This window comes from Equus przewalskii, chromosome 7 (genome assembly GCF_037783145.1).
Source record: "Equus przewalskii isolate Varuska chromosome 7, EquPr2, whole genome shotgun sequence".
Taxonomy (NCBI): Eukaryota; Metazoa; Chordata; class Mammalia; order Perissodactyla; family Equidae; genus Equus; species Equus przewalskii.
In genome coordinates this window covers 36,402,107-36,430,097 of record NC_091837.1, presented here as the reverse complement: position 1 = coordinate 36,430,097, position 27,991 = coordinate 36,402,107, and the positions used below count along the sequence as shown (strand labels likewise).

Genomic DNA, 27,991 nt, shown 5'->3' with positions numbered 1-27,991 from the left:
TCCTAGGGCTGTTAGCTCCCTAAAACAAACCTTCTGTTTCTCCTGTTTGAACACAGTGAGTCCCCTGGGATCATTCTTCATGTTATAACTGGCAGGTGTTGCAACTGTGTTGTTGATGCTGCTCACTGAAGTGACAGCCGGAGCAGTCCCTGGTGGAGTTATACCCTGAGATGGCAGGGGAAACACAGTCTCAGATTCGCACCAAACTCTGATCTCTCCTGCATGGTACTGGGAAATGACTAACACAGACATCATTAGGCTCTATACATTCACATTTTATTTTACAAAAATGTGTTACGCATAAGACATAATACTGGTCAATAATAGCTATGTTAAAGCAAAAAAGTACAAGTTTCCGACTAGCTTTCTATATTATTTCCCAAACAAAATTAGCTATGATCAGCTTGCATTACGTTCACTAATTAAATGTATAAACCTTATTAAATTTATGCTAGTCTTACATTGTCCTAAAATGAATACCTTCTAACTTTGTAGTTCTTAATTTGTTACTAATCAATACTTGCCAATATCTGCAAACAAGCACTTCATATTTTCTCACCTTTGATAACAATCTGAACGATTTTTAAGTTAAATGAATTTTTCCCCCTTGAAGCTCAAAAGATGCCATGATTTATAAACCTCTCCTGTACTTAATCTATCTTCTCAAGTTCCTAAATACAGGTAAATTCCTGTAAATTCCTTTAACACAAATAAAAATAATATTTTACAAAAAGGTTGGAAGAGACTGAAATAATACTTACTGATATCGAGGTCATTGTATATAACTAAGAGAACTCCATCCCCAATGTGTGTTGTCTCAACAGAAAATAACGTTTTTTGTTTTTTTTTTGAGGAAGATTAGCCCTGAGCTAACTACTGCCAATCCTCCTCTTTTTGCTGAGGAAGACCGGCCCTGAGCTAACATCCATGCCCATCTTCCTCTACTTTATACGTGGGACGCCTACCACAGTATAGCTTTTGCCAAGCGGTGCCAAGTCCACACCCCAGATGCGAACCGGTAAATCCCGGGCCGCCGAAACGGAACGTGCGCACTTAACTGCTGTGCCACTGGGCCGGCTGCCTATTCTTTTTTCTTTTGTTTTTTTAAAGATTGGCACCTGAGCTAACATCTGTTGCCAATCTTTTTTTTTTCCCTTCTTCTTCTCCCCAAAGCCCCCCAGTAAGTAGTTGTATGTTCCAGCTGCAGGTCCTGCTGGTTGTGCCGTGTGGGATGCCGCCTCAGCATGGCTTGATGAGCAGTGTCATGTCTGCCCCCAGGATCCAAACTGGCGAAACTCTAGGCCGCTAAAGTGGAGTGAGCAAACTCAACCAATGGGCCGGCTCCGAAAATAATGTATTCTTAATCATAAAACGTCTTTATATGTAGCACCCTGAAATCTCCTACTCTTGATAGCCCATCAGTCTTCATTAAGACAAGTAAGTAATTTTTCTAGAAAATATGTCATTACCAGATGTTGGATGGAGGGCATAAATGAAATGCAATACATTTAAGAAATCTGGAAAATGTCAAGTAGAGTTGGAGGCCTCAAAATAAACCAAAAAAAAATTTTAATTGAACACAAAGAACTGAATAGGTGATAAAACATAAATAAGTTAAACCCACATTCAATCCTAAAAAAACACTACCGCTAATTGGACACTAGACTTCTTAATACAGTGTTGATAATAACTAAAAGAGAGCTAACAATTCATTTTTATAATGGTAAAACACAAAAGAGTCAATGCTTTAGTATGATCTGCCTCCAGCTATCAACCACCCAGGGAACACGCTAAATGGCTCTCAGTATTAGCACTGAATACAACTCAACTGAAGACTCTACTGGCCATTAACTGACTGAAATATATCCAGTCAAAGACCTGCTCTTCCCTAGGACTAGGGTGACCACAAATTTTAGTGTCCTTAAAGGACATTAAGTTAATGCCTGTTGTCCAGGAAAAATTACTAATAATACTTCCATTTATTCTAAAGTAAAAGGGTTCCTGGATTCCTAGGTCATTCCATCTATAATCCAAATCAGAGAGCTATTTCCCAAAAGGAAACCCAGACTCTCACGATGGTTCAAATAAATTAGAATTGTTTTGTCACAAAGCAACGACTTCTTTAAACTATGAAAATAAAAAAACATGGACTCAATCACTATACATCTAAAGCTGGCACACCTTTCTTACCCTACACGATGACAACAAAACTTGAATCATTTTCTTATTTATGTATTCAGTATCAAGGTCCCAAAAAACCTAGAGAAATCAACAAAATAATAACATATCCTTTTCCACTGTTTTTAGAACATGTAAATGCCCAAGAACTAATAGCATACCTAAAAAGATCCAATCCTCAAACAGGTGGGGTATAATACATAATGTATACTTAAATTAAATGCCTTTCTACTTTTGGGGGGGTACGGGAAGGTGGGTGAGGGGCTGGGAGCAGCAGTGAGAGAATGGGATAGGGTGGTTAATTTAAGAAACACCGAATCAACATTGCCAAGTCCAAGACCTGCTACCTACTCTAACTCTGAGAAGAAAATATCAACCACTATGATGGCTACCTGTGGTACCTATGTGCTTTGGATACTAACTAAATTCTTCTCAAGTTGACTACTAAACAGCACAAATCCTGATGATCAACTCTTTAAAGTAAATGTACAAGGGACCACTAACTACACCTGGACTTCTCCATTGCTCTCAACACCGAGTGAGGCTGAATACGAAGTACAGGCGCCATCCTGAGAGCGCCGTCTGTTAAATCTCAAGTTGTCACCAGCAATTTAGTTAAAAACTAAACTGAATTTTGCTTAAGATAACATACTTTCTACAACATATTATTTAACAAATAAACTAAAAAGAGAATAAAGGGTCAAACGATATCAAAGAAATCACTATACAGCAATCATAACTATAAACTAAGAAATATATTTCGTACTCTGTACTTTTAAAAATATTTATTACCAACATAGTATTCATAACATTTTCAGTAATCTTGCATATTTAGAAATGTATTTTCCTTGAATAAGGGAGTGTCATCTTTAATCAATTTGTTTAAGTCAGGATTCAGCCTCATACAGCATTTTATCAATGTATCTGTAGTAAACTAACAAACTCTACCTAGGCATAACAGTATTCAATAAAGCCCATATTTCCTAAAAGACAAGTTTCATGCTAAACTGAAGATAAACATACAGAAAAAGGATGTTAAGTAATTTTGTAATTTTATCTATGGATGCTAGAAAGAAACCAATGTCAAAGATACTATGGTTTTTAAGCAATTTTATCAACTTCATCTACAGACAATACTGAACTGGAGATGTCAAAATGCAATTATCAACAGGGTCTTATTATCACACGAATGAAGTATTATAAAAGTGTTTTACACGTTATGTATTTATGTGTATATATATATATATATATATATATATATAAAGAGTTTCACCCTTATTACAATAAACAAACAAAAGCTTTATTATATGTTTTATACTATTATAACACCCCTGGATTTGGTCACTTTGAGGTTTCACATTTTCTATAAAGGGATGCAACATTAAAATGCAACATTAAAATAATGACTTGACAAAGTCACATGATCAACAACTCAGATGGAACTGGGTCTGCGCCAGGTTGCATTCAATTTAAATCCATTTCTCAGTAAGATTTTCTTGTAGAATCCGCAGGTTAGTAGCAGCACCAGAATGAGTTTAAGCAGTCACAGTCAGTGTTTCCAGAAATGTATTTTACAGAACACTAGATATTTCATGAGAAGTTATTTATGTTTAAATAAGAAGTGCTGGGTTAAACATATTTCCTTTATTCAGGGCCTTTAATATGCAACGTGTTTATTGGTAGATACAGTATTTGTAGCATTTCTCCAAACTCAGTTGACCAAAGAACCTTCCAACTCAAAACACTTTGGGAAATACTGCCTTATAAAAACACAGCTGTGTTTCAGCCCATCTTTTTAACATACCCATTAATCAATTAAGGTCCCTTCTAGGTTGTGTATAGTAGATACCATTTTTTTTACTCCTTTGAATTATATAAATTTGAGATACTGATATATTGAAACACCAGAAGTCTCACTGTGTGTGCAAAACTTGAAACATGAATTCCAAACACTTAAATAATGGCAAAGCTAGCAAGCCATGTAAGTTGCTATATCAAAGCAGCACTTCAGCTGGTTCAGAGTACCTGCCCATTCTTCTCAAGGTCACTGGTGGATTTTACACATTTTGAATTATTCGAGATCTTCAAGAACATTTCCCAATCATAAAATGCAATCACTCTCATAAGAAATGAAAGGACGCAAATCACCTTGTGTGTTGTTGGACATCATTTTACTATTAAAACTTTACCATTTGAAGAAGTGCCTTCAAGTGACAGTCAGATCTCCATTCTAATCTTGGCCAAAAGAATGGTTTGATAGAAATTCTGACAAAACTAAAAATCACTATCTTACTTGACTGTCTAGGTTGTGGCTGGAGATACCATCTCCCACAGACCCAGCGCTTCTTAAGAAATGGCTGATTCCAGGACTGGGCCTGGTAATATCTTGCCGTATCAGACATCAAGAAAATGACCAAAGATTACTAAGATAAAAGGACTCAGGAATAACCTTGCAGAGGCTCCTACCTACCAATCTGAGCACCAATAATGCTAAGTGCAAGGAGTTAAAACACACATATGTTTCAGTCCGTGAGTTTATAACACGTCGAAGACAGGGGGAGAGAGGAGGAGGAGATGAAGGAGGGAGGGAGGTTGACCAACTGTCTGTCATATCAGAGGGACACCTGAGACAAACTCATTTTTTGAAAGCCTATAACTGAAAAGAAAGACAGGCATTTACCCTGCCTTTATAAACTCTACCATTGAATGAAGAATCAAATATTAGATGAGCCCAAATTTCTCTCTACACAGGTATTCTAACTAATACAACGAAGTAGGAATGACAGAATATCACCATAATGCAACCCTTAATGGATTAATGAACCTAAACCTTATTTCCTCAATTTCTACTTCACTGACATTTTGGGCTGGATAACTCTGCTGTAGAGGCTTCCCCACGCATTGTAGGAAGCTGAGCAGCATCCCCAGCCTCTACCCATTAGATGCCTCCAACATCCCTGCCTCCCAGTTGTGACAACCAAAAAATGTCTCCCTTAACAAATGTCCCCTTGGGGGAAAAATCACCCCTGGTTGAGAATCACTCATCTACACACTGCACACCAATGGGTGCTAACTTCACAAAAAATACCCAACCAGATGTTATGTGCCTCCTTGAGAGAATATATCACCACCTACAAAAGCAGGCTTGCCTCTCCCCCACCAGCAAAAACAAATAAAAATTTAATCAAGTCCCTAGATCCAATTCTAGGCTACACTAAGACAGAAGTTAAATGACTCCACACGGATACAACCAGCAAAATCTAGTCTGTGGGGAAAACGCTACAGGACAAACCCATTTTCCTTAATAATTTGCAAGGAAAAAACAGGGAGGAAATCTACAGATTAAGAGATTTAAGAAACATCATCCAATCGCAGAATGTGGAATTTATTCTGATCTCAATTCAAACAAACTGCAAAAGAATTTTTAAATGACCCTTGTGACAAAAATTTGGATGCCGCCTGGATAGTTTGATATATTAGGCTTTTAAAGGCTTAAAAATAGTTTTATCATCATTAAACTCTTTTTTTCCCTTTTTTTGAAGTCCTTATCTTTGATACACTAAAATAGCTACAGATGAAATTATGATGTCTGGGATTTGCCTTGAAACAATACATGAGATGGGAAGTGGTGGGCTTTAGATGAAGTAAGATTAACCATAAACTGGTCATTGGTAAAGCTGGTCATGGGTTCACAGGGATTCACTGTACTGTCCACTTTTCTAAGTGTTTAAAGTTTTTCAAAATAAAATGTTAAAATCACTATCTTTAGCAAATATTCCCTACAACTTAACTGGTCAGTAATAACTACACCACAAATCCAAGGAGTTCAACTAGTGGAAATGCATGCTGCAGCTAGGCCGTCGGGGCTCAGAGTCAGCTATTCTCTGGAGGACTTTGAAATTATGGTACAGACTCTGCGTTACTGTAACACCTGCTCTGAAAAGGTTCCAGGGCCAAACTACCGCTGGTGCTTCACAGTGTGGGACTCTGGGAACTCGATCCAGTGTTTCATCGAGCCCTTTAGCAGATCCAAAACCACTTTCTTGGATTACTATGGGCTACACTAATATGCAGAACCTGCTACTCTCCTCTAAGAGGTGCTAAAATGGGCTAGGCTCAACTGTCACAGCCATACCATTTCTGTCAACTTCTGATTTGGTTTCCAAAGCAATGAGAGACACTCTTAATGAGCAATATCAAATACTGGCTTCAGCACTTTTCAGACTATAATTTCAAATTGTTTGCTAACAAGAGCATAACAGAAGCCCAAATGAAAGAGTCAGCTCTACGTTTACTAAATAAGTGTAAAAAATGACATAAAATTCTAAGTGAGAAAATATCCAAATGTGTTTTTAAAGTAAGTCAACCCTTATTCCACCCAATTCTATTTCTTGGAATATATCCAAAGGAAACGAAAACACTGTCAAAAACACACGTGCCTCCATGTTCACTGCAGCATGATTTACAATAGCCAAGACATGGAAACAACCTAAGTGTCCGTCAACAGATGAATGGACAAAGAAACTGTGGTAGATATGTACATTGGAATATTGTTCAGCCATAAAAAAGAAGGAAATCCTGCCATTTGCAACAACACAGATGGAGCTAAATTATGCTAAATTAAATAAGGCAGAGAGAGAAAGACAAATACTGTATGATCTCAATCATACGTGGAATCTAAAAACAAAAACAAAACTCATAGAAAAAGAGATCAGATTTGTGGTTACCAGAGGTGGAGGATGGATGAAACGGATGAAGGTGGTCAAAAGGAACGAAGTTCTAGTTATAGGATAAATAAGTACGGGGCATGTAATGTACAGCATGACTATCATGTTAACACTGCTATATGGTATATCTAAAAGCTGTTAAGACAGTAAATCCTAAGACTTCTCATCACAAGGAAAAAAACATTGTTTTTCCTGTTTTTGTATCTATATGACACAATAGATATTAACTAAACTTACTGTGGTAATCATTTCACTATATATGTAAGCCAAGTCATTATGCTGTACACCTTAAACTTACATAGAGCTGTACGTCAATTATACGTCAAAAAACTGGAAAAAAATAAAATAAAATTAGTCAACCTAGACAATGTGCTGTTACGTTTTCTTGGTTCCAATAGTAAGAGCTATACAAGCTATTAGTTTCCTGGCAGCCTAGGCAAAAGAGAAAGAAAACTCCAAAGGGGGAGCATAAACATGCCACTGAACCCTCACTTTCCAAGAACATAGGTATTCACATTTTTTGTTTTTGGCAACTATCTCGAAATCTCTTTTAAAACGCATTAAAAAACACAATAAATAATTTGGCCAACATCCAATTACCAATCAGGGACTTTCTCATTTCAGCTCATCCTGAAAGAGTAACACATAATTGAGCCCATGTATTTAATCTGCAAGTTTACTTTTCAAAAAGGTAAATGGCCTCCAGATCAAGGCAAGAGTCATGTCAGATGGTAACCTAATTGTGTCAAACAATTCTATTTTGTCCATATTATTTTACATATTAAGTCAGGGGAAAAAAAAGCCTACTTACCTTTCAAGTCCCCCCTACAAACCACAGAAAAAGATTCAAATGTGCCTTTCAGAAGAGCAATGGGCAAAGTACCCACAACCCATTCTACAATCACAGACTACTTGTAAACTACACACATATAGCCCTCAGTCCCCCACACTGGGTTTGCCACATACTAATCAAAAAGCAACATAAAAATTATTAAGGAATAAAATCAGATGGACTTTGACCAAAATCCATAATGAGCAAAATACCTGGGAATAGTCAAACTTGGAAGAAACTGCTTGTCTATGGAAACTAAATCTTTTATCCCCAGACTTCTGGTATACACTTGCCAAAAAGCGGCTTATGTCTTGTTATTTGGTTATATTTATGTATACACACGTCTCATTCTAAAAAAAACCGAAGTGGTTTAAGTGGCAAAAATTTGGTAGAATTAAATGATTCTTCTCCATCATGCAGCTTGTATCTAAAAGTATTTTTCTTCTTGAACAAACAAATGCTATATAAAAAGAGAGTTCAAGTTTTTTTAAAACGTAAATAAAGCACTGAGTCTAATCAAGTGGATAGCCATTTCACACCTCCCACAAAGGCCAAAAACAGACAAAGGCAAAATTAATCTGAAAGTAACTGAGTTCAACAGCTACCAGTTTTCTTATATTTTCCTACTTACCAATTTATCATTTTCATTGGGCATTTCAAATACACATCTCAATTTAGAATCCATTAATTCATCAGGTTTTGCCTCTTTCCACTAAAAACAAACAAAACCAAACATAAGACACAGAAGGTATGACGGGGACAAACAGGTTTCACCTCAAGGCATAACTAAGGAATAGTGCGGCTGCCTGGGGCAGGAGTAGGGTCTTTGGCTCAGCCAGGATGCACTGCTGCATCGGTACTGATCACCCTGCATCATTACATGGCAATGCCATGGAACTTTGTATACAACCCTAAAAGCTACTATCACTATCTGTTAAAATCTCACTAACATCTCTAGAGATCACAGGACATTCTTCTCAGTACAGTCGTGGGCCTCATACCCGCACCTGGGTCAACAACAGACCACATATACAACAGTGGTCCCATAAGATTAGAACCATACAGCCTAGGTGTGTAGTAGGCTATACTTTCTAGGGTTGTGTAAGTACACCCTGTGATGTGTGCACGACAACGAAACTGCCTAATGACAAATTTCTCAGAACATGTCCCCATCACTAAGCGACACATCACTGTAGTAGCATTTCTAAACTGTTTCTAAGAAATACTATCTCCAAATTCTTTCATTCTTGAAATTGTCAGGATTATCTGTAATGAAGAGATTTACAGATTTTTTTTTTATTTTAAAAAGCAGGTTTCTCACTTGAGAACTACACAAAGCCCACAGTTTAAACAACATTCCCCAAAATAATTCTGTTCAACTTCCATACTTACCACAGCTTCCATATCTGAAGTGTTTGGTGGAGCAAAAATTGTCTGTACCATGAACTTGTGTTTACTCTTTTCATTGGGATCATAGTCAAAAGGCTGTAGCATTACTAAAGAAGAAGAAAGGACACATTACTTGGTCTTCCGCATTTGTTTGCTTCTTATCATTCCTATTATCTCACTGACTAATATGCAAATTTAAAGGAAACCAGGGAGGGTTCAGAAACTTAACACTGGATTATTTACATTAAAGATCCAGAAGCAACTTTATGGTTTCCAGTTATTTTTCAATTGTCTACTTTTCTGATTTGTCAAGTCTTTAACGACCCACAAAATAAACAAATGGCTATTTAAAACATAAATAATAACCTATGATTGTCCCCTTTAAACTTAAGTTTGGGAAAATTTTCAAAACTTTGCTAACACTATTATAATGCCTGTAAACTCAAATTAAATGTAGTAAATTAACTATTAAAACTAGTTATAAATTTAGGCTTCATTTTAGTACTTAGTGATGGTACCTCTTAAAATTAGAAATCTGGATTATTTAAAGGAGAAATTCTAAGTTAACTTAAAAATTCACTACCATATATTAGTGTTCTAAATATAATTTTTCAAAAAGTTTTAAATAAACCATTCAAGAAGTTTATCAATTAGTTAAAATCTGATTTTAAGAAAAAGCATGAAAGGAAACCATAGACAGCCTCATGATTTCTAGAATTTTTCTAGCATCCTAATAATTATATTCAAATTATTTTCTAAGCATTTATAATTTTCAGTAGCCTGCAAGAGGGTTTTTAGAGGCTCCATGTGTCACAAGTCATGCTAAATTATGTACAAATCTACTAAGAGACTACAAACAACGAATCAACAACTTACAAAATATGGTATTTTATAAAATTATGGTATATGGTATTGTGGAAATTAGTCCCATTAATATTTAGACTATTTTAAAGATATATGTCTGTCTGTGTGTATATGTATCAACACTTTCAAAAGAACAAATGCAATTAAGCAAATGTAGGAAATATCAATTATATAAGAAAGTCTTATTTCTAACATATGTGTGAGAAGTCCATCCACTCCCATCACAATTAAAGAAAAAAATTTTAAGGGCCAAATACATAGCAGCAGAAAATGTACAGGAAAAATGCCTGAGAATCCAGAGAAAGCAGAATAAATTTCCATTAACGCCCTTCACTGAGTAATCACTGTAGGCTAATCACTAAGACCTGGACTAAAAAAACTTAAAACAGGGTTGTGACTTTGAGTTATACTCTAAGGTTGCAGACCATATAACAAGAGAAAGACAATCTTAAAATACATATATAAATACATACAAATTGTAAGAGCAAATTCACAAAACAAAGCGCTAAAGGGAGAGAGGGAAAAAAGAACTGAGTGTATAGCACAGTCAGCCAGTCAGGGAAAGGTGCTGGAGGAGGGCAGCCTGAGTGACTCCTCATATGGAAGGCAGGTGCCACACTGAAAGCTGAAGAGCTAAGTTCTAACCCAAGGAGAGGAATCTGAGGGCATGATGTGCAAACAGTAACTAGTGTGTCTGAAGTTTTTAATAACCCAGGTGCTCAATACAAGGGGTTTATGTGGGATTAAGTGCTTTGAAAAGTATACATTTTCTTAAGAAACATTAATACACCAAAACTTGAGCAATCTAGAACCCTCAAGGGAAAGTCATTCTGAATAGTTTTATGGATTTCTAGGGATATAACTGCATCAAAAACTAATTTTAACCACGTGGAGAGAAATAATTCTATCTTCCTCCAATTTAGCTAAAGACTTGAAGATTTAGAGAGCAGCTTTCAGAATGCATGTACTCACTGCTTCATCTTCTCATTTCCCATCCATCCTTCCCATGAACTGACAACTTGGACACACACATACACAAAAGCATTCCTCCCAGGCCACCATACCACAAGACTCACTAAAAACATCTTTTCTAGGGCCTTCTAGCTCTAAGGTTTTGCCTAAACCTACTGAGGGAGGATTCAGTGTCACCAAGAACTCTGACCTTTATTGCCTTTGCAGTCAGGATCCACTTCTAAAGACTTTTCATGTAATTTGCCAATTTTAATCTGCTGTGGACTTGAAAACCAGAAAACTGATACAGAATTATTATTATTATTATAATATCTGAGGAATACTTAGCAGGATCACCCAGGCATGTTTTGTTGTTTTTTAGTTATACATATCTAGGCCAGGCCCCCAGAGACTCTGATCTGGGGGAGGCCCATGTGTGTTCCTGCTCCCCATGTTATCATGACACACAGCGGGAGGCACAACTACTTGCTAGAAGGCAACAGTAAATGGTCTCTGGGTGAGCCTGAGAAGCTCTCCCATAAAGTATGTTCTCATATTTGCTTCCTATTTCTCAGTTCTATCAGATGACACTGTCATGGAGCACTGTCTAGGGAAGTGTGAGGGAAGAAAGGAACAGTTTACAGAAGGCACTAACTATGGCACTAGCACGGACTCCAGAGCAGGAGTAAGCAATCCATATATGGAAGAAACCAAGCATACTCCTTGGACTATAAGTAAACACAAAAGGGAGCAATGAAACTAAAGTTTTCAAGTACAGGACGCTGTTGGCATTTATAGTAAAAGGCAGAAAGACTCATCTAACGTGATACAACAGGCAAAAAAGAGGCACTGTAAATTTTTAAGCAAAAGATCTACATTAATACTTCCATAGCTGCATGCAGTATGTAACAACAGCTAGAGATCTGAATGAGAATGATCATTTCAAAAATGATGCAGTATTTCAAAGATAAAATAATAAAGACAGAGAATGTGGTAATGAGCTGTAGTAATAAAGGATACAAAATTTCAAATTGACCACATACACCTCCGCCACAAGATAAAGGTGAAAAATTTTCTGCAACAATTTGCATGCAGTAAGACCACAAAAGGACATCATTAAAGGCAAAGCCAGAAAAACTTAAAAACTATTTCTCTCCCTCCAGATGAGACTCTATTAAAAACCAAATTAAACATAACCATAAAAGGTAAAAATTCAAAATTGTATAAATTCAGCACATGACTTGTTACCTGAAACAGTCACAGTCAACCCTGGATCAATAATTCCACTGTTGGGCCTCACACAGTACCGACGAGGTGCTGTAGTCTTCACTTTGAAACACACTTTTCTATCCGATGGATTTCGCAACTTAAGATTTGTAGTGACTACATCTGTGAAGGGGCCTGTAAGATTTAAAAACCAAAAGCAGAAAAAAAATTAATTGGATTCACACACGGATTAAAAAAAGCAGAATTCAAAACTGAACATTTGTAACCTCAATTGTATTTTAAGAATATCTTGAAGTCTGTGTAAATAACTATACCAGGTGACTGACAGTACTTTTCTCTAAGTGATAGACAGTGAGTTTTTTTGTTTTTTTGGGTTTTTTTGTGAGGAAGATTAGCCCCGAGCTAACTGCTGCAAATCCTCCTCTTTTTGCTGAGGAAGACTGGCCCTGAGCTAACATCCGTGCCCATCTTCCTCTACTTTACATGTGGGACGCCTACCACAGCATGGCTTGCCAAGCAGTGCCATGTCCGCACCCGGGACCCGATGCAGAGAACCCCAGGGCCACCGAAGCAGAATGTGCGAACTTAACCGCTGTGCCACCAGGCCGGCCCGACAGTGAATTTTATTTTCTTTTTCACTCCTTACCACGTTTTACAAAATTTCTACATCAACATGTATTATTTCTATCAAATAAAAAGTAATTTGAAAGTTTCAATTCATGAAATAAGTCCACAATTATATTCTTATAGTATGCTCTTACCACATTACTGAAAAGATCAGGATTTTCCAGTGGTCTTCAAACCAGTGTCAATCTTCAAATTCATTTTAGAAGCAACTGTAAAATTCTCCACATCTGAAGACGCTACACCCAATGACAACTGTGCTCTTGCTTCACCTCAATTAGGCTAATTCATTTACTCATTTCATTCACTCACATATTTGTTAAGCGTTTATTATGAACGCTGTGTCAAATGCTCTAGATACAAAATTCTCAAGCATTGGTTCTACACCCAAACAGCATAAAATCGTGAAACAAAGAACCCAGAAAGGTGATCCACTCCTGCCTGAATTAAATTAGTCCTAAACCAGTATAACCTCATTTTTTTTAAACAGGGAGGAAAAGAAAGATTATAGCCACTTTTCCTCTTGACTGAAGAAAAGTCAGTAAGATATTATGCAGAGTAACTTAGACAATAAAATGAATACCTGTCAATTTGTAGACAGAAGATAAACTCAAAAATATGTCTCAATGAGAAACAGTAACTGCACACTTCTAGTTAACCGAAAAGTAATTTTTTTAAGGTGTTATTTTTCCTTTTCTCCCCAAAGCCCCCCGGTACATAGTTGTATATTTTAGCTGTGCATCCTTCTAGTTGTGGCATGCGGGGCACCGCCTCAGCGTGGCTTGATGAGTGGTGCCATGTCTGCGCCCAGGATCAGAACCAGCGAAACCCTGGGCCGCCGAAGCAGAGCACACGAACTTAACCACACAGCCACAGGGCCAGCCCCTCAAAAGCAATTTTAAATGGTTTTTAAAACAATCAGTCTTAAGTTATTATTTTTTTTTTAAAGGGAGAAGGCTAAAATCAAAGGCAACCATTATAAAGGCTACCTTTATTTAAATAAACAATAAGTATGTCTTTTTAAACTTTAAAATACTTATAGTATGGAGCCCAGATTCAGAAAATTCTCCAACTCTGCCAGATAAAGTTTCCAATTTTGTTGAATATTAGAAAACTATCTAAGACAAAGGCTTGAAGCGAAACGGCAAACAACTAGAGGCATTAGGAAGGCTGCAGGAGATGAAAACAAACAGATCTGCCTAATGCAGCCAGAGGAAAAGAAACAGCCTTATCTTAAGTCCTAAAAAGTGAAATGATTTTATCCTGTGCTTCAAATTTGTGTCCTAAAATACTTTCTAACAAATAAAGATTTGGAACTGAAACGAGAAGAAGGAGATAGAAATGAGAGAACATTAGAAAAAAACATATAAGGGCCAGCCCGGTGGCACAGCAGTTAAGTTGGCACGTTCTCAGCAGCCCAGGGTTTGCCGGTTCAGATCCTGGGTGCAGACATGGCACCGCCTGGCAACTCATGCTGTTTTAGGCATCCCACATAAAAAGTAGAGGAAGAAGGGCATGGATGTTAGCTCAGGGCCAGTATTCCTCAGCAAAAAGAGGAGGATTGGCAGCGGATGTTAGGTCAGGGCTGATCTTCCTCAAAAAAGAAAAAAAATGAAAAAAACATATAAAGACAGAGAACCAGTCACAGAAAAAAAAAAAATTCTTACGTAAAATAGCCAAATCAACAGGTATGCATGTTTTGGGGGGAAACAAAAGTATATACACAATATATATGAAGTATGATCTTTTGAACATCTTGCTTTAATTATATGGTCAAGTTAACCATTCACTTTGTATATTATTTTACACTCCTTGCTTCTTTTATAATCCCAGTTGTTTGCATTTTTTGACAAGGAGCTCCACCATACACTGGCATATGAAAGTCAAGGAGAAAACTCCATTCTACCCATATAGCTACATGAATCCACAAAATGGTTGGCTAGAAATACATTTTAAACTACTGAAAAAACTAGGAGTCTTACAGGACATACATTCCATTTCTTCATATTCTTAAAGTCCATAAATTACTACACATAACTGAGAACATGTAAATTTTTATAGGACTAACTTCAACTGGGACTATAACATTAGCAGCAAGCAGGTATTTTTTAAAAAACTTTGTAAAATGACAAAAGAAACATCTGACAAACTTTAATTTTAAACAATCCAGTATTTTCACAACATAATTATGTAAGATTTTTAATTCAATTTTTTAAATTCCCAATTTTAGAGGAAAATATCAATTATTCAAAATAGGCAAAATAACAGATTTTTAAAACTGATTAAGAAGATGTCCATGTGTCAATTTTCATCAACATATGAATTCTGAAATAGTACTTAAATTTTATATTGCCCAGGAGGGCTTACAAATCTTCAATAATAGATTATGGTCTTTCAGACATAAAAATACAAACTTTCAGGGCTGGCCCAGCGGCGCAGCGTTCTGCTTCTCAGGAGCCCGGGGTTCGCTGGTTCAGATCCCGGGTGTGGACATGGCACCACTTGGCAAAAGCCATGCTGTGGTAGGCATCCCACGTATAAAGTGGAGAAAGATGGGCATGGATGTTAGCTCAGAGCCAGTCTTCCTCAGCAAAAAGAGGAGGATTGGCAGTAGTTAGCTCAGGGGTAATCTTCCTCAAAACAAAGAAAAGAAAACATTCTAAAGATGAAGATAGTATGTCAAAAGAAAAAAATCCACGAATTTTAAACAAAATTCACTTTTTTTAAATTTTTTTAAAGACCTGCCCTGAGCTAACATCTGTTGCCAGTCTTTTTTCTTCTTCTTCTCCTTCTTCTCCCCAAAGTCCCCCACTACACAGGCGTATATTCTGGTTGCAAGTCCTTCTGGTTGTGCTATGTGGGACATGGCCTCAGCATGGCTTGATGAGCAGTGCTAGGTACACGCCCGGGATCCAAACCGACAAAGCCCTGGGCCCCCAAAGCAGGGCACACGAACTTAACCACTCAGCCACAGGGCCAGCTGCTAAAACAAAATTCTTAACTGGATATGTTAACCTTACCAGTAAAACGTAAAATTAGCTATAATAAATCCACCTAACAAACGAATTTGAGATATTCTGCTCCACTGTGTCCCTCTAACCAAGACTCTCAATTAATGGTTGCTCTTAACAGACTAGTTCAGAATCTGAGCCCATTTTCATGGTTAAAATGGAAAATTAGCAAGCACTGATGACCAACCATTAGATTAAGAATGACCAGACTTCATATTTATAAGAGGTCTTGGAAGAGACAGTCCATTTTTGTGGGTCACAGACACCCCTTTGAGAATCTAATGAAAGCTATATACTACCCCAGAAAAACATACACGGCAAATATTCACAAAAATTTTACGTTGAATTTTTTTGGAGGGTAAGGGTAAGATAGAAAGATTAGGGGAGGGGGTGTATCATGGATCCCCAAAGCCTGCAGGTTAAAAAGAGTTGATGAAATCTACCTTTGCAGACCCTCAAAAATAGAAAAGGAGGAAAGTTACGTAAGTTACTGAAAGCACTACAACACAATCCTAAATCCCACTGGCCCTGACAGGTGGTTTCGTATGACATCAATTGGGTGGTGCGATTGTTGGGGGGAGGGAAAGAGGAACAAGAAATTTCCTCATTCTACAATGCCAGGGCAGACCCATACAATGAAGTATTATGCCCCTATCCCACCAAATTTTCAAATAACCCTCCAGAAATACATACTTGTGAAAAATCTCTTTTCCACAAACACATCTATTGCGTAAAACAGAGAAAATTTGTTCTCTTTCCTCCAAAACTTTAAAAGGCAAGTTTACCACTACAGAAAAGTATTCTACTAACAGCAATGCCACTCACAATACCTGAACCACCACCACAACACATGTGTGTCAGTCAGCAGACCTTTGCAGGTGACACAGTCACGTGAGTCTACCTATATGAATAAACATTCTTATTTTGCCCCTATTTCAAAATGGTAAAGAAAACTAGTCAGCCCTACTCAGGTAACTTTTGTCTTCTCTTAAATCCAAACTTACTTGTTATAAGGTTACAAGCATCTAGCTCTTTCATTATGTATTCTAATATAATAGTGCCCAAAACTTTACACTTTGAAATGCATACTTCATTATAAATTTACTTTCTCTTTACTTTTCATTTATGTTATAATTAGGGTATTACATAAAAAATTTTATTATATGTGTTGGTAGGTATTATATATGAATTTCATTTTGGGATGATAAACGGGACATTACAAAATACAAAATTTAAAAATGGGGTATTGTGTTGCATAGGTTTAAAAACCACTGCATTATATCAATAATTTCCTGCTTTACTAATTGAAAACTTACACTTTACAATGCTTTAAACTGGCTAAACCATTAAGAAAAAGAAGTAAACAGTTACCGTAAGATCGGGATAGGGGTTAACTTTGCAGGGAAAGGAGAAGGTAGGAGCTGGGAAAAGGTACAAGGAGAGCTTTTCAAATGCCGGCCAGGTTCTATTCCTTGTCCTGAGCAATGATTACATATTTACTTTCTGATAATTCTTTGAACTGTACCTATTTTTCCTTCATGCAAAACAAGGTTTTTTTTAGAAAAGCTAATCCTTAAAAATAAGCTTAAAGAAAAAAGAACCTGAAAAACAGTGAAAAGCAGTTTTGATAAGAAAGTGAACATTTGAAGCAATTTATGAACAAAACAAATTCTCCTATTTTTTAGGGTTTCTAAAACTTAATCCCGCTAATTGAGGAAAATCCTGTCATCTGGTCCAATATAAATGTACAGTTTAACATTTAGAAGCAATTACTAAGATAGTCTACTTTAAAATTACCTGATAGTAAAGTATACTAGTCACCAATCACAGGTACCATCTGATACATACTTCCTATGTTAGAGATGAAATTACACTTTATACGTAATAATGTTCTGTGTAAAACAAAATTCCACACAACACAGGTTACCTTCCCTTGCCCTCTTTCACTGGGGAAAAAAAACTACAATCAAAATAACTCTACCTTTTAATTACATGGCTTGTCCTCCTTTAGTCTCCGTGTTAAATAGTCATAACATTTCCTGTCACTAAGTATTCTGTCCTAATGTGACTACAACTGTCATTGCCACTAAGCGAAAATCCTATTCCCAGCCCCACATCCTAATAATCAGAAATGTTACATACACAACTATGGCCTCTGTGTAAAAAAGTCTGGACATAGGTCTGAAAGCCTTGGAACCCGAAATTTCAAAAAGGTAGGACAAGTTTAGGACAGCACATTTAGACAGATATCCCAAGTGGGACTGGCCTGCCTCCTTTGCGTAAAAATGATTTCCAGCATGAAGCCCTTTACATTCAGGGTGTACACATAAAATTTTAGCATTCAGGGGCCAGCCCCACGACTCAGTGGTTAAGTTTGCACGCTCTGCTTCGTCAGCTCAGGGTTTCGCAGGTTCGGATCCTGGGAGCGGACTTAGTACTGCTCATCAAGCCATGCTGAGGCGGCGTCCCACATGCCGCAACTAGAAGGATCCACAACTAAAAATATATACAACTATGTACCAGGGGGCTTTGGGGAGAAGGAGGTAAAATAAAATCTTTAAAAAACATTTAGCATTCAGGGTAATAATATCTTTTTAAATAGTGGGACTTTTATTCTCCAAACACCCCCCCAATCTTAAAAGGAATCCCATTAAGCTCAGAACAGCTAAAAGGAGAACCATTCTGACCGCACAATTTTTAAAAATGGTTATCATCCATCCATATTTTGAAGTGAAGTGCCTGTTAAAGTGTTCTTGAAATGCCAGGCTGAGTTTAGTTGTAAAGAAAACTGACTTTGGGCAGAGAAGGGAAGAGAGGAGTTGGCCTTTCCCTCAACATTTTATTTTGAAAAATTTCACACAGAGCAAATGAAATAATTATACAGTGAACAATCATATACCCATTACCTAGATTCTACAATTAATATTTTCTATATTTGAGACGTATCAATCTATTTATCCAACTCTCTGTCCATCCACCCATTTTTGATGCATTCCAAACTAAGTTGAAGACATCAGTGTACTCACTCCTAAGCACATCAGCATGTACAGCAACTTGAGTTCAGTATTAGCTTACTGTAAGGAGAATCAAATTTTAATTCAGGATAAGCAGTAGTATACAGCATGAAGCGTTTCAGAAACAGAAATGGCTCTGACATGAAGCTTAAGATCAAACAGGCAATGTACATCAATATAAATTCATAAACTCTGTGACATCCATTTAGGCTAGCTCCTCAGAGGCCTGTGGGCAGAGAATCCTCATGGGTCTCTAGCATTTCTGCATGTTTTACAAGTAGAGACACTGGGGGCTTTTATCCAGACTATCTTTTCAAAGATGTAGTAGATAGCGAACAGTCTTGGAAGACGATGTCTCCCCCCTAAGGAGAGAGCAGGTTTGTTTACTGTCCAGTGTAATAAAGATAAGATCTTCCTCTGGAAATAAGGTCAGGTAGGTTTCCATGCAGCCCATTAAGAAAGATTCAAGTTCCCTAACACTCTACGTTTTTCAGCTACAATGAAAGCTCACTACACGTGGGTACATCCACCTAAACTGAACCCCTCTGCATTGCCCCTGTGGAACTTGAGGGGGCAAAGGAAACCAACACACATATGAAGTTCATGCTGCTTGCAATGCTGAGAATAATAAAATCCTCTGATTCTTTCTACCATGTTTTCTGCCATAAAACACCCATAAAAGTGAAGCAGGCTAAATTTTCAGACCCTTCAGTTCCTGACAAGACCTTTCTAAGTTCTTGGCTATGATATACAGACTGACTTGGTAACCTCTGGATGACTAATACCAGAAAGAGCAGTGAACCAAAGCATGAATCTTGGAAGAGAAACATGGCTGACCATACGATTCACACGGCACATAACCTACACCTCTTCACTTACTGCCCTAATTAAACAACATCTTCCACTCTATGGTAAGAGGCCAGAGAACTCCATCCTAGTGTTCTGTATAAAGCTACCATAAACACTGAGGAGGGCTTTGTCAGACCTTCAGGTGCACAGGCTGTTCACTCTGCCCAAAACAATCCCACTGACAGTCTTGAAAACAAGGGGGAGACAGAATAAACAAATTGTCTTCACACTGAAATGAAGCATTAAATTATGTCCTTCCCTGTGTAACCTTCTAAAGAAAAATAAGGGGCTGGCCCCGTGGCCGAGTGGTTAAGTTCCCACGATCCGCTACGGCAGCCCAGGGTTTCGCTGGTTGGGATCCTGGGCACGGACAAGGCACCGCTCATCAGGCCATGTTGAGGCAGTGTCCCATGTACCACAACTAGAAGGACCCACAACTAAAATACACAACTATATACTGGGGGGACTTGGGGAGAAAAAGTGGGGGGGGAGAAAAATAAGATGCACACATACATCTTAAAAAATTATTTGAAACAGAACAATGCTTGTGTTCAAGATTAAACATGAAATGTAGATGCTACTTAAAGGTCTAAAGCCTATCATCATCTAACTAAAGCTGTGTTTAAGGGGAGGGAAGAAAACTTCGACCGGCTGGTCACGAGCATATATATTGGCTGGCCTGAGGTTAGGTGCCCACCAATGAACCAGTCAGCACTGTCTGGGGGAAGAGGGATCCTATAAACTTATGTGCTGCTTAGACCTACCTGCCTCTTTAATACAGTTGATGGGCAGGGGCCATTCTCAGAGAAATAAATACCCCCAAACAAATATACCATACTTCTCACAAGAGACCATCAACTGATGCCAACAATAAGAGCTCAAGGAAACAACACATTTAGGTACAGTTATGACTTGTGAACTGTTGCAGGACAGTTATCAAGTGGATTTTGGGTAACCATGGTTTTCTGCTTGTCTTTATATGCCTTAATTGGTGAACAGTTACAGGGTGGTTACAAACATTAGACTTGTTTTCTATTTACCTTTATATTACTTGCCTTATTACTTTAAAAAAAAAAAAAAGACTTCAGACTGTGTAAAATGCTTAAGCTATTAACAAAAAAGAAAACAGTAATACAGGAAGGACAAATTAAACCTTTGATTAATCTCCCAAAGGTATCAAGTCTAACAGCAAAATAATTTTAAGTTTTTCCCTTATTATAAAAAGCATGAGGGGCAAGCCCCGTGGCCAAGTGGTTAAGTTCGCGTGCTCCACTTCAGTGGCCCAGGGTTCGGATCCTGGGCGCGATACGGCACCGTTCATCAGGCCATGTTGAGGCAGCGTCCCAAGTGCCATAACTAAAAGGACCCACAACTAAAATATACAACTATGTACTGGGGGGATGTGGGCAGAAAAAAGCAGGAAAAAAAAAAGAAGATTGGTAACAGTTGTTAACTCAGGTGCCAATCTTTAAAACAAACAAACAAAAAAAGCACTGCATGTTCATTGTAGAAATCTTGGAAAACACAGAAAAGTGAAAATATAAAAAAGGCACCCTAATCCTAAAGCAGAGCTAATGATTACTAACATTTTCTTTCTAATCTTTTTTCTCACACATATTAGCATAAATGGACTCATATTTATGCAACTTTTCAATGGAGAGACAAGGATGTCACCACCAATCAAGTTAACATCACTAAAAGTGGGACAATCAGATATTATCTACACCTGATGTGACCCACTTCCATCTATGAAGTATTCTTACCAAAGAATACTGAACCCTGATCTAATCAAGCCCTTAAATCTAACTCTAAATTTACGGAAAAAACAAATCGGATATATCTAGACTATGAAACAGTTTACTGAACATGGTCTTTTCAAGAAGTAAATGGCATGATAAAAAATAAAAGGTATGGGGAAGCACTGTTTAAGATTAAAAAGACTTGGATACATGACAACCAAATGCAATGCGTAGATCAAACAAACCAAGTAAAAACAGGAGTACAATTGGGGAAATTTCAGTATATTAAATATCAGATGGTATTACAGAATTCTTTTTGGTTTTATTAAGTGATAATGGTTATCACTTATCACTTACATGATTATGCAAAGAAAATGTCCTTTTTGTTTATTAGAAACGCAAGCTCAAGTATTTGGGTTCGAAATGTTATGATATCCAGAATCTGTTTTAAAATACTGCAGCAAACAAAAAGAAATGAGCAAATTTGGTAAAATGCTAATAATCATTAAACTTAAGTATATGAAGTTATTAAATTTAAGTGTATAGAGGTTCAACATAATTTATTTTTATGAATATTTAAAAGTTTTCATAAGAAATTTTGAACTTTTTAATCAAGTAATTGAGTCACATTTCAGTCATAATAAACCCAGTAAATAAGCATTTGCAAATAATAGCCTCCCTCTTACATTTAATTCTTTGAAAACAACTTTTAATAGTTGAAAGAAAGATCTATCCTACATTAATTACTCTCTCCTGTGAAAGGCAGATAAGTCTCCACTGAATGGTCAGTCAAGGTTAAAATACAAAAGCAACAAGAAAAAGGCCAGGGAGCGCCTCTGAGAAATTACAGTGTCCTCACTCATGACTCTCTTCACAGACCATCTCTGCATGCTTAGGTAAAGTCTTACTTAAAGGAAATTTAAAAGCTAACTAATACAGTAAACCAACAACAAAATTACCACACTAACAATCACAAAACACCAAACTTTGATGAACTTAAATCAATCAACTGTTCCCAATTCTTTACATATATTTTTCCACTTCATAGAACAACTGTGTTTCTTTTTTGCACTCAACTGTCATATATTCACAAACCTTTAGGGCCAGAATAACACCCAAGAAATCACTTAGTCCTGCCTCTCATTTCACAAATGAAAAAGGTGAGGCTCACAGAATAAACGATTTATCTCTGGTTAGCCAGCTCTTAACAAAATACCCTACTAGCATCTTTCTGGAACTACGAAATTTTGAAAACACAACCACCCCCAAAGGCAGATGAAAAACCCTACTGAAAAGAGATTTAAGACTAAAAACATGGGAATTACCAGAGAAATCATCTGAGTCTTATTAATGCAATCAACGTTTATTGAGCAATCATCCCATGCCAGACCTTGTTACTATGGATATAAAAATAAAAGAAACAGGTACAGCCTCAAATAGTTCACAGTACAGTTTGGGAGAGAAAAATATGTAAGCATAAATACTGTGTAACATGTTAAGTGCTCTTATTACAGGTAAGCACAAGCTTCAGTAGTGACATGAAGAAGGCAGTCACCAGCCTGGACTGGGAGAATCAAAGACATCACAAGAGGAAGTCATTCTTGAACTGGAGACTGCCTGAGATATGAAGGAGAGTATTTTGAAAAGAGTACCTGCAAAGTCTTTCAACAGCTTAAAGTGTTTGGGAAAATGGTTTCATATAATCAAAGCTATCGGTAGAAGAGAAATGGAGGGGTTGGCAGTGAATTTTGGACTTCTTTAAGTACATAATGGGAAAATATTACAGGTTATTTAACCACGGGAGCAATCGTATCAGGTTTGCATTTTTCTTTTTTTCTTTTTGTTTTTTTGGTGAGGAAGGTTCACAGACGAAGTAACATCTGTACCAATCTTCCTCTACTTTATACATGGGACACCTCCACAGCATGGCTGATAAGCAGAGGAGGTCCACACCTGGGATCCAAACTCACGAACCCAGGCACCGAAGCAGAGCGCATAGAACCTTAACCTCTCAGCCACCTCTCAGCCACCTCTCAGCCACAGGGCCAGCCCCAGGTCTGCATCTTTCAAAGGCTAGTGCTAGCAGCAGTGTAGAAGATAGGCTGAAGAGAGAGGGACACTAGAGAAAAGGAGACCAGACTGCTGGCTGGTAGAGAAAATGTAAGACAATCACCTAAAGTAATTATCCAAGGCCCAGACCTCTCCCTGAGTAACAAATCTACATAACCAAATGCCTACTAGTCACCTCCTCATTAATATCTTGAAAAGACCTAAACATAGCAAACATTATCTAATGTGGTCATGATCTTCCTCTTGCCTCTCCCACACACCCCCAAATAAAATACAACTGGTCCGCATCCAGACATCCAGTGTTTCTTAGCTCAGTGCATACTACCACCATTCCTCCAGTTATGCAAGCCAGAAATCTCAGAGGCATCCACGATACTTATGCACTCTCTCTCAGTGCGCACAGCTAATATATCACCAAGTCTCTCTGGTTTGACCCTCTAACTTTTCACCATCTCCAACATCACTCCCTCAGTCCAAGTTGTCACCTCTTGCTTGGACTGTGGCAACTGCCTAATTCATCTCTATCTTCCCTCTAATATTACTTCACAGTGCTAGCAGAATTATATTCTTTTAAATACAAATGTGATGTTGTTCCATTCCCTCTACCTCTACCATTTCCCTCACTTAAAATCCCTCAGTGGGTGAGGATAAAATGAAACTCCTGACTTGACCTACTAAACAAACCATCATCGCACTCATCTCGGCTGTTTACACTACTATCACACTGACTCTTTCAGCCTGTAAGTAACAGGAGATGTTATTTAACATGTTAAATAACAGTAAATGTTTCATGTTTCCTCTTGCCACAGGATTTTTGTGTATGCTGCTCCTACTGCATTTTCCTCTCTTCTTCATCTAGGTAACTTCTACTCATTCTTGGAACATCTTAGTCCAATGGTGACAGTCTTCCCTGACCAGATCAAAGTCCCCTATTTTACACTCTCACAGCACTACATACCTCTTCACAGTTACCCTTCCTTCTTCTGATTACCTGAGTATGTCTATCTCCCCCACTAGAACTGCCTCATGAAAACAAAGATTGTGTTTTACTCAAAACGATAGTTCCAACCCTTATTCACCACGTATTACAGTAGAAACTCAAATCTTTAGTGTATAAACTAATGAATTAAAACAAATAAATGAATTTAAAAGTAGAGATGCATTAAAGGGAATAGATCCAAGAGCTATCTCTGGGATACAGAAACACAGGTTTCAATTATTAGACGTGCAGTGTCTTTGGTAGGAGTAATCATGATGCCACTAAAAAATGAAAAATACGTGAAGAAGAGTAGGCTCAGGGAGTAAAAAACCAGTTGGGGATATGTTGAGCTTGAGATGTCCGAGTAACATTCAAATCCAGACAGTAAGTAATTAGTATGTATTCTAAAACTGTCAAGTCTGAATTAAAATACAGATGAGTGTGTATCAACGTGTGCAAAGAGAGCAAGGAGAGAAAGAGAAGCCCTCAAAACAGACTGAGCAAGGAAAGTTCAGAGTGAGATAAAATTCAAACAGAATCAGAATCACAGAAATATTAGCATTTAAGAAAAAGGCCACAAGGGAGACAATAAAGGGAGCAAAGAAGAAAATTAGAAGACAATTGTATCACAGAAGTCAGAATTGAGTTTTTAAAGAGGAACTGTCAATAATGTCAAGTGCCAAAGAGAGATCAAGCGAATAAAAAAATAATCAATGATCAATCAGTTGGCAGTCAGTAAGCAGTGAGGACAGAGACGGCACTACAGTAGACAAGAGATGAGGAAGTGGAAAGACAGGGAACATCGACTATTTTTCCAACAAGTGTGACTGCAAGGGAAATAAAGGAGAGGGAGGGACACTTACCAGGAGTTGGGGGTCAAGGAAGTATTTTGTTTGCTTATTTGTTTTTAAAATGAAAGACGAGTATATTTATATGCTTAAAGAAAGAAGCCAGAGGTTGAAAACACGAGAGGGAAAATATCTGATGGAACATGGTCTAAGTATGAGTCACGAGGGATTTTACCTTACCAACAAAACGATTAGAACAAACAAGCGATGATATGAGAAGGGTTTTTCTTTCTCAGGGAAGTACGGATGTGAGCAGATGAACAGGTATTATAAGAGAAGACAGCACATCATGGAAGGGCTTGTATTCCATACCAGAAAAATTAGATTTTTATCCAATGGGCAATCAAGAGCTAGCTGAAAGGCATTAAGGAATAGACTATTAAGATGATATCTATGTCCTGGCGGGGGAGGGGGGGAATCACCCTAGGAGTTTGATATAGCTACTATGAAATAGGAGCTGATTTGAAACACCTAAAAATGTGCCAAACATGCACCAAAAATAGGAGTACTCTATGACCTCACTTGTGCTGCTTCTTACTCAAAGATGCTCTAGCTGAGACATCACAGGTCCCTTAGTCCCTCAGAGAGCTTAATTTTCTTTATTGATCTGACATTGTTATGCGCCACCTTCAACACAATGGTTTTCGTCTATTTTCCTCTCTCTCTGTTCATTAGGAGGAAGAATATATTCACATTTTAGCATTTTCTAAAGTTCATTCTTCAAACTTTCCTCCAAAACCACTTATAGGTAGGAAAAACAAAATGTATAATACAAAGAAATTTTACCATAGTAAAAATTTTGAAGACAAAAAAATAGTCTCTCACCTGTAATACCAAATTCAAATCTGAATTCTAGGTCAAATTACTGCCAGGGTTTAAACAACAGAATATGAAAATATCTACCTCTTCTTTTTACTAATGCAACAAAAGAGCTACTTTGGAATTCATTACATTATTTACATGAAAGTGAAAACACTTTCATATATTAACAATTGTATGAAACAATAAGTTTTTTGAATAAAATATTGAGGTATGTAGCAAACGTATTAAACTGGTATCTGCTTCTCCACAATTGGTCACAGTGCTGATAATTCATATCAAGATGATTATGTTATGCATTTAAGAGAAAATTTCACCACTCATTCTCAGAATGATTAAATGAGTCACTCTTGGAGAAACCATCTTAGCCAAATGCAGACTCAAAATAACTCAAATAAACTCACTAGAAGATGACAGAATTTTGCAAAACTATCCTCTGACAGACTATTACTTAAACTAAAAATTACAGATGATTTAGGGCAAGTCAGAATTAAATGACTTCTTATATCATCAAACTAAGCATAAGGAGACTGCTGATTCTACAGGAGTCTCCTCATTTAATGTGAACTGTGCACTGGAATACAGAGAGATTTCCATCAAAGCAATCTTTGAATAAAATAACATTAAGGAGGAAGGAATCAAATGACACCAAATGTCACTTCCTAATTCACCCTACCTCTCCTCTTTCCCAGTCCTCCCCACTACTCCACCTTTAAACAGAAGTACACAGCAAACCACTGGGTATTTTAAGTATAAACCATCCATTCTGTCACATCAGTGGGTGAGTACACAACCACTCCCTGGCAGAAGCCCCTGCTCCTCCCCAACTGAAAACAAGCCTCTTCCTAGAAAGCTTCCTAAAGTAAAGGGGAGAAGATGGCAAGAGGAGGGGAGAGGAAAGGGCTTCTTTCCTGATTCTAGTTTTGTTTCTGTTATAGCATCTATACGCCTTTTCTGTCTCCCTCCTTAGTCTTGGAGTTCTTCAAGGGCAAAGATAAAACCAACACATTTTACTGTTAATTATATGCTTTCTCCATTAAAGCACAAACCGTGAATCTTTTCTCCACCTTGTTTAGCACCGAATCCCCAAACATAAGCTGATACCTGTTGAATGAATTACTCATTGTTGAATACTCTTAATCAAATATAGAATGGCAGAAAGCTTTCAGTAAGTGTCTGCTAAACAAAGGGCCCAAGTGGGCCGGCCCCATGGCCGAGTGGCTAAGTTTGCACGCTCTGCTTCGGAGGCTCTGGGTTTCACCTGTTCGAATCCTGGGCATGGCCCTAGCACCGCTCATCAGGCCACGTACCACAACTAGAAGGACCCACAACTAAAATATATACAACTACGTACTGGGGAGCTTTGGGGAGAAGGAAAAATAAAACCTTAAAAACAACAACAACAAATAGCACAACTGAATGTGTCCCCCTATAAACTTTTCAATGAAACATTTTTTTTTTCCAAGAGAAAAACAAACAAGTTTATTGACATGCATACCTCGTGTATACATGGGAGACAGGGAGAAAAGAGCAACTCCCAGAGGTGGATTAGAATTCAGGCTTCAATACCATCTTAATAGGGAAAGGGGAGAGGAGATATAGGGCTGTTAGGGGAAACTAAAGGATTTTTAGGAAAGATGAATGGGCTTCAGAAGAAGAGTTTATGACAAAGTTCAATGAAACATTTTTTTAAATCAATTTTAAAAGGTGGAAGGGGCCGGCCCGGTGGCAGAGCAGTTAAGTTCGCACGTTCCGCTTCTCGGCGGCCCGGGGTTCGCTGGTTCGGATCCCGGGTGCGGACATGGCACTGCTTGGCAGCCATGCTGTGGTAGGCGTCCCACGTATAAACTAGAGGAAGATGGGCACGGAT

General features: G+C 37.6%; 1 protein-coding gene across 2 annotated transcripts in view; it reads right to left on the bottom strand.

Moving 5' to 3' along the window:
- VAPA (VAMP associated protein A) overlaps positions 1 to 27,991 on the bottom strand; it is a 40,060-nt gene that overhangs the window by 8,419 nt on the left and 3,650 nt on the right. The window contains exons 2-5 of one of the 2 annotated variants that reach the window (XM_070627448.1): positions 12,190 to 12,342; positions 9,130 to 9,233; positions 8,369 to 8,449; positions 31 to 165 (exon numbers count right to left, since the gene is read on the bottom strand). In XM_070627448.1, the coding sequence (XP_070483549.1) occupies positions 31 to 165; positions 8,369 to 8,449; positions 9,130 to 9,233; positions 12,190 to 12,342 (473 nt within the window). The remainder of the gene's footprint in view (positions 1 to 30; positions 166 to 8,368; positions 8,450 to 9,129; positions 9,234 to 12,189; positions 12,343 to 27,991) is intronic. The other variant, XM_070627449.1, reaches the window with a different exon arrangement.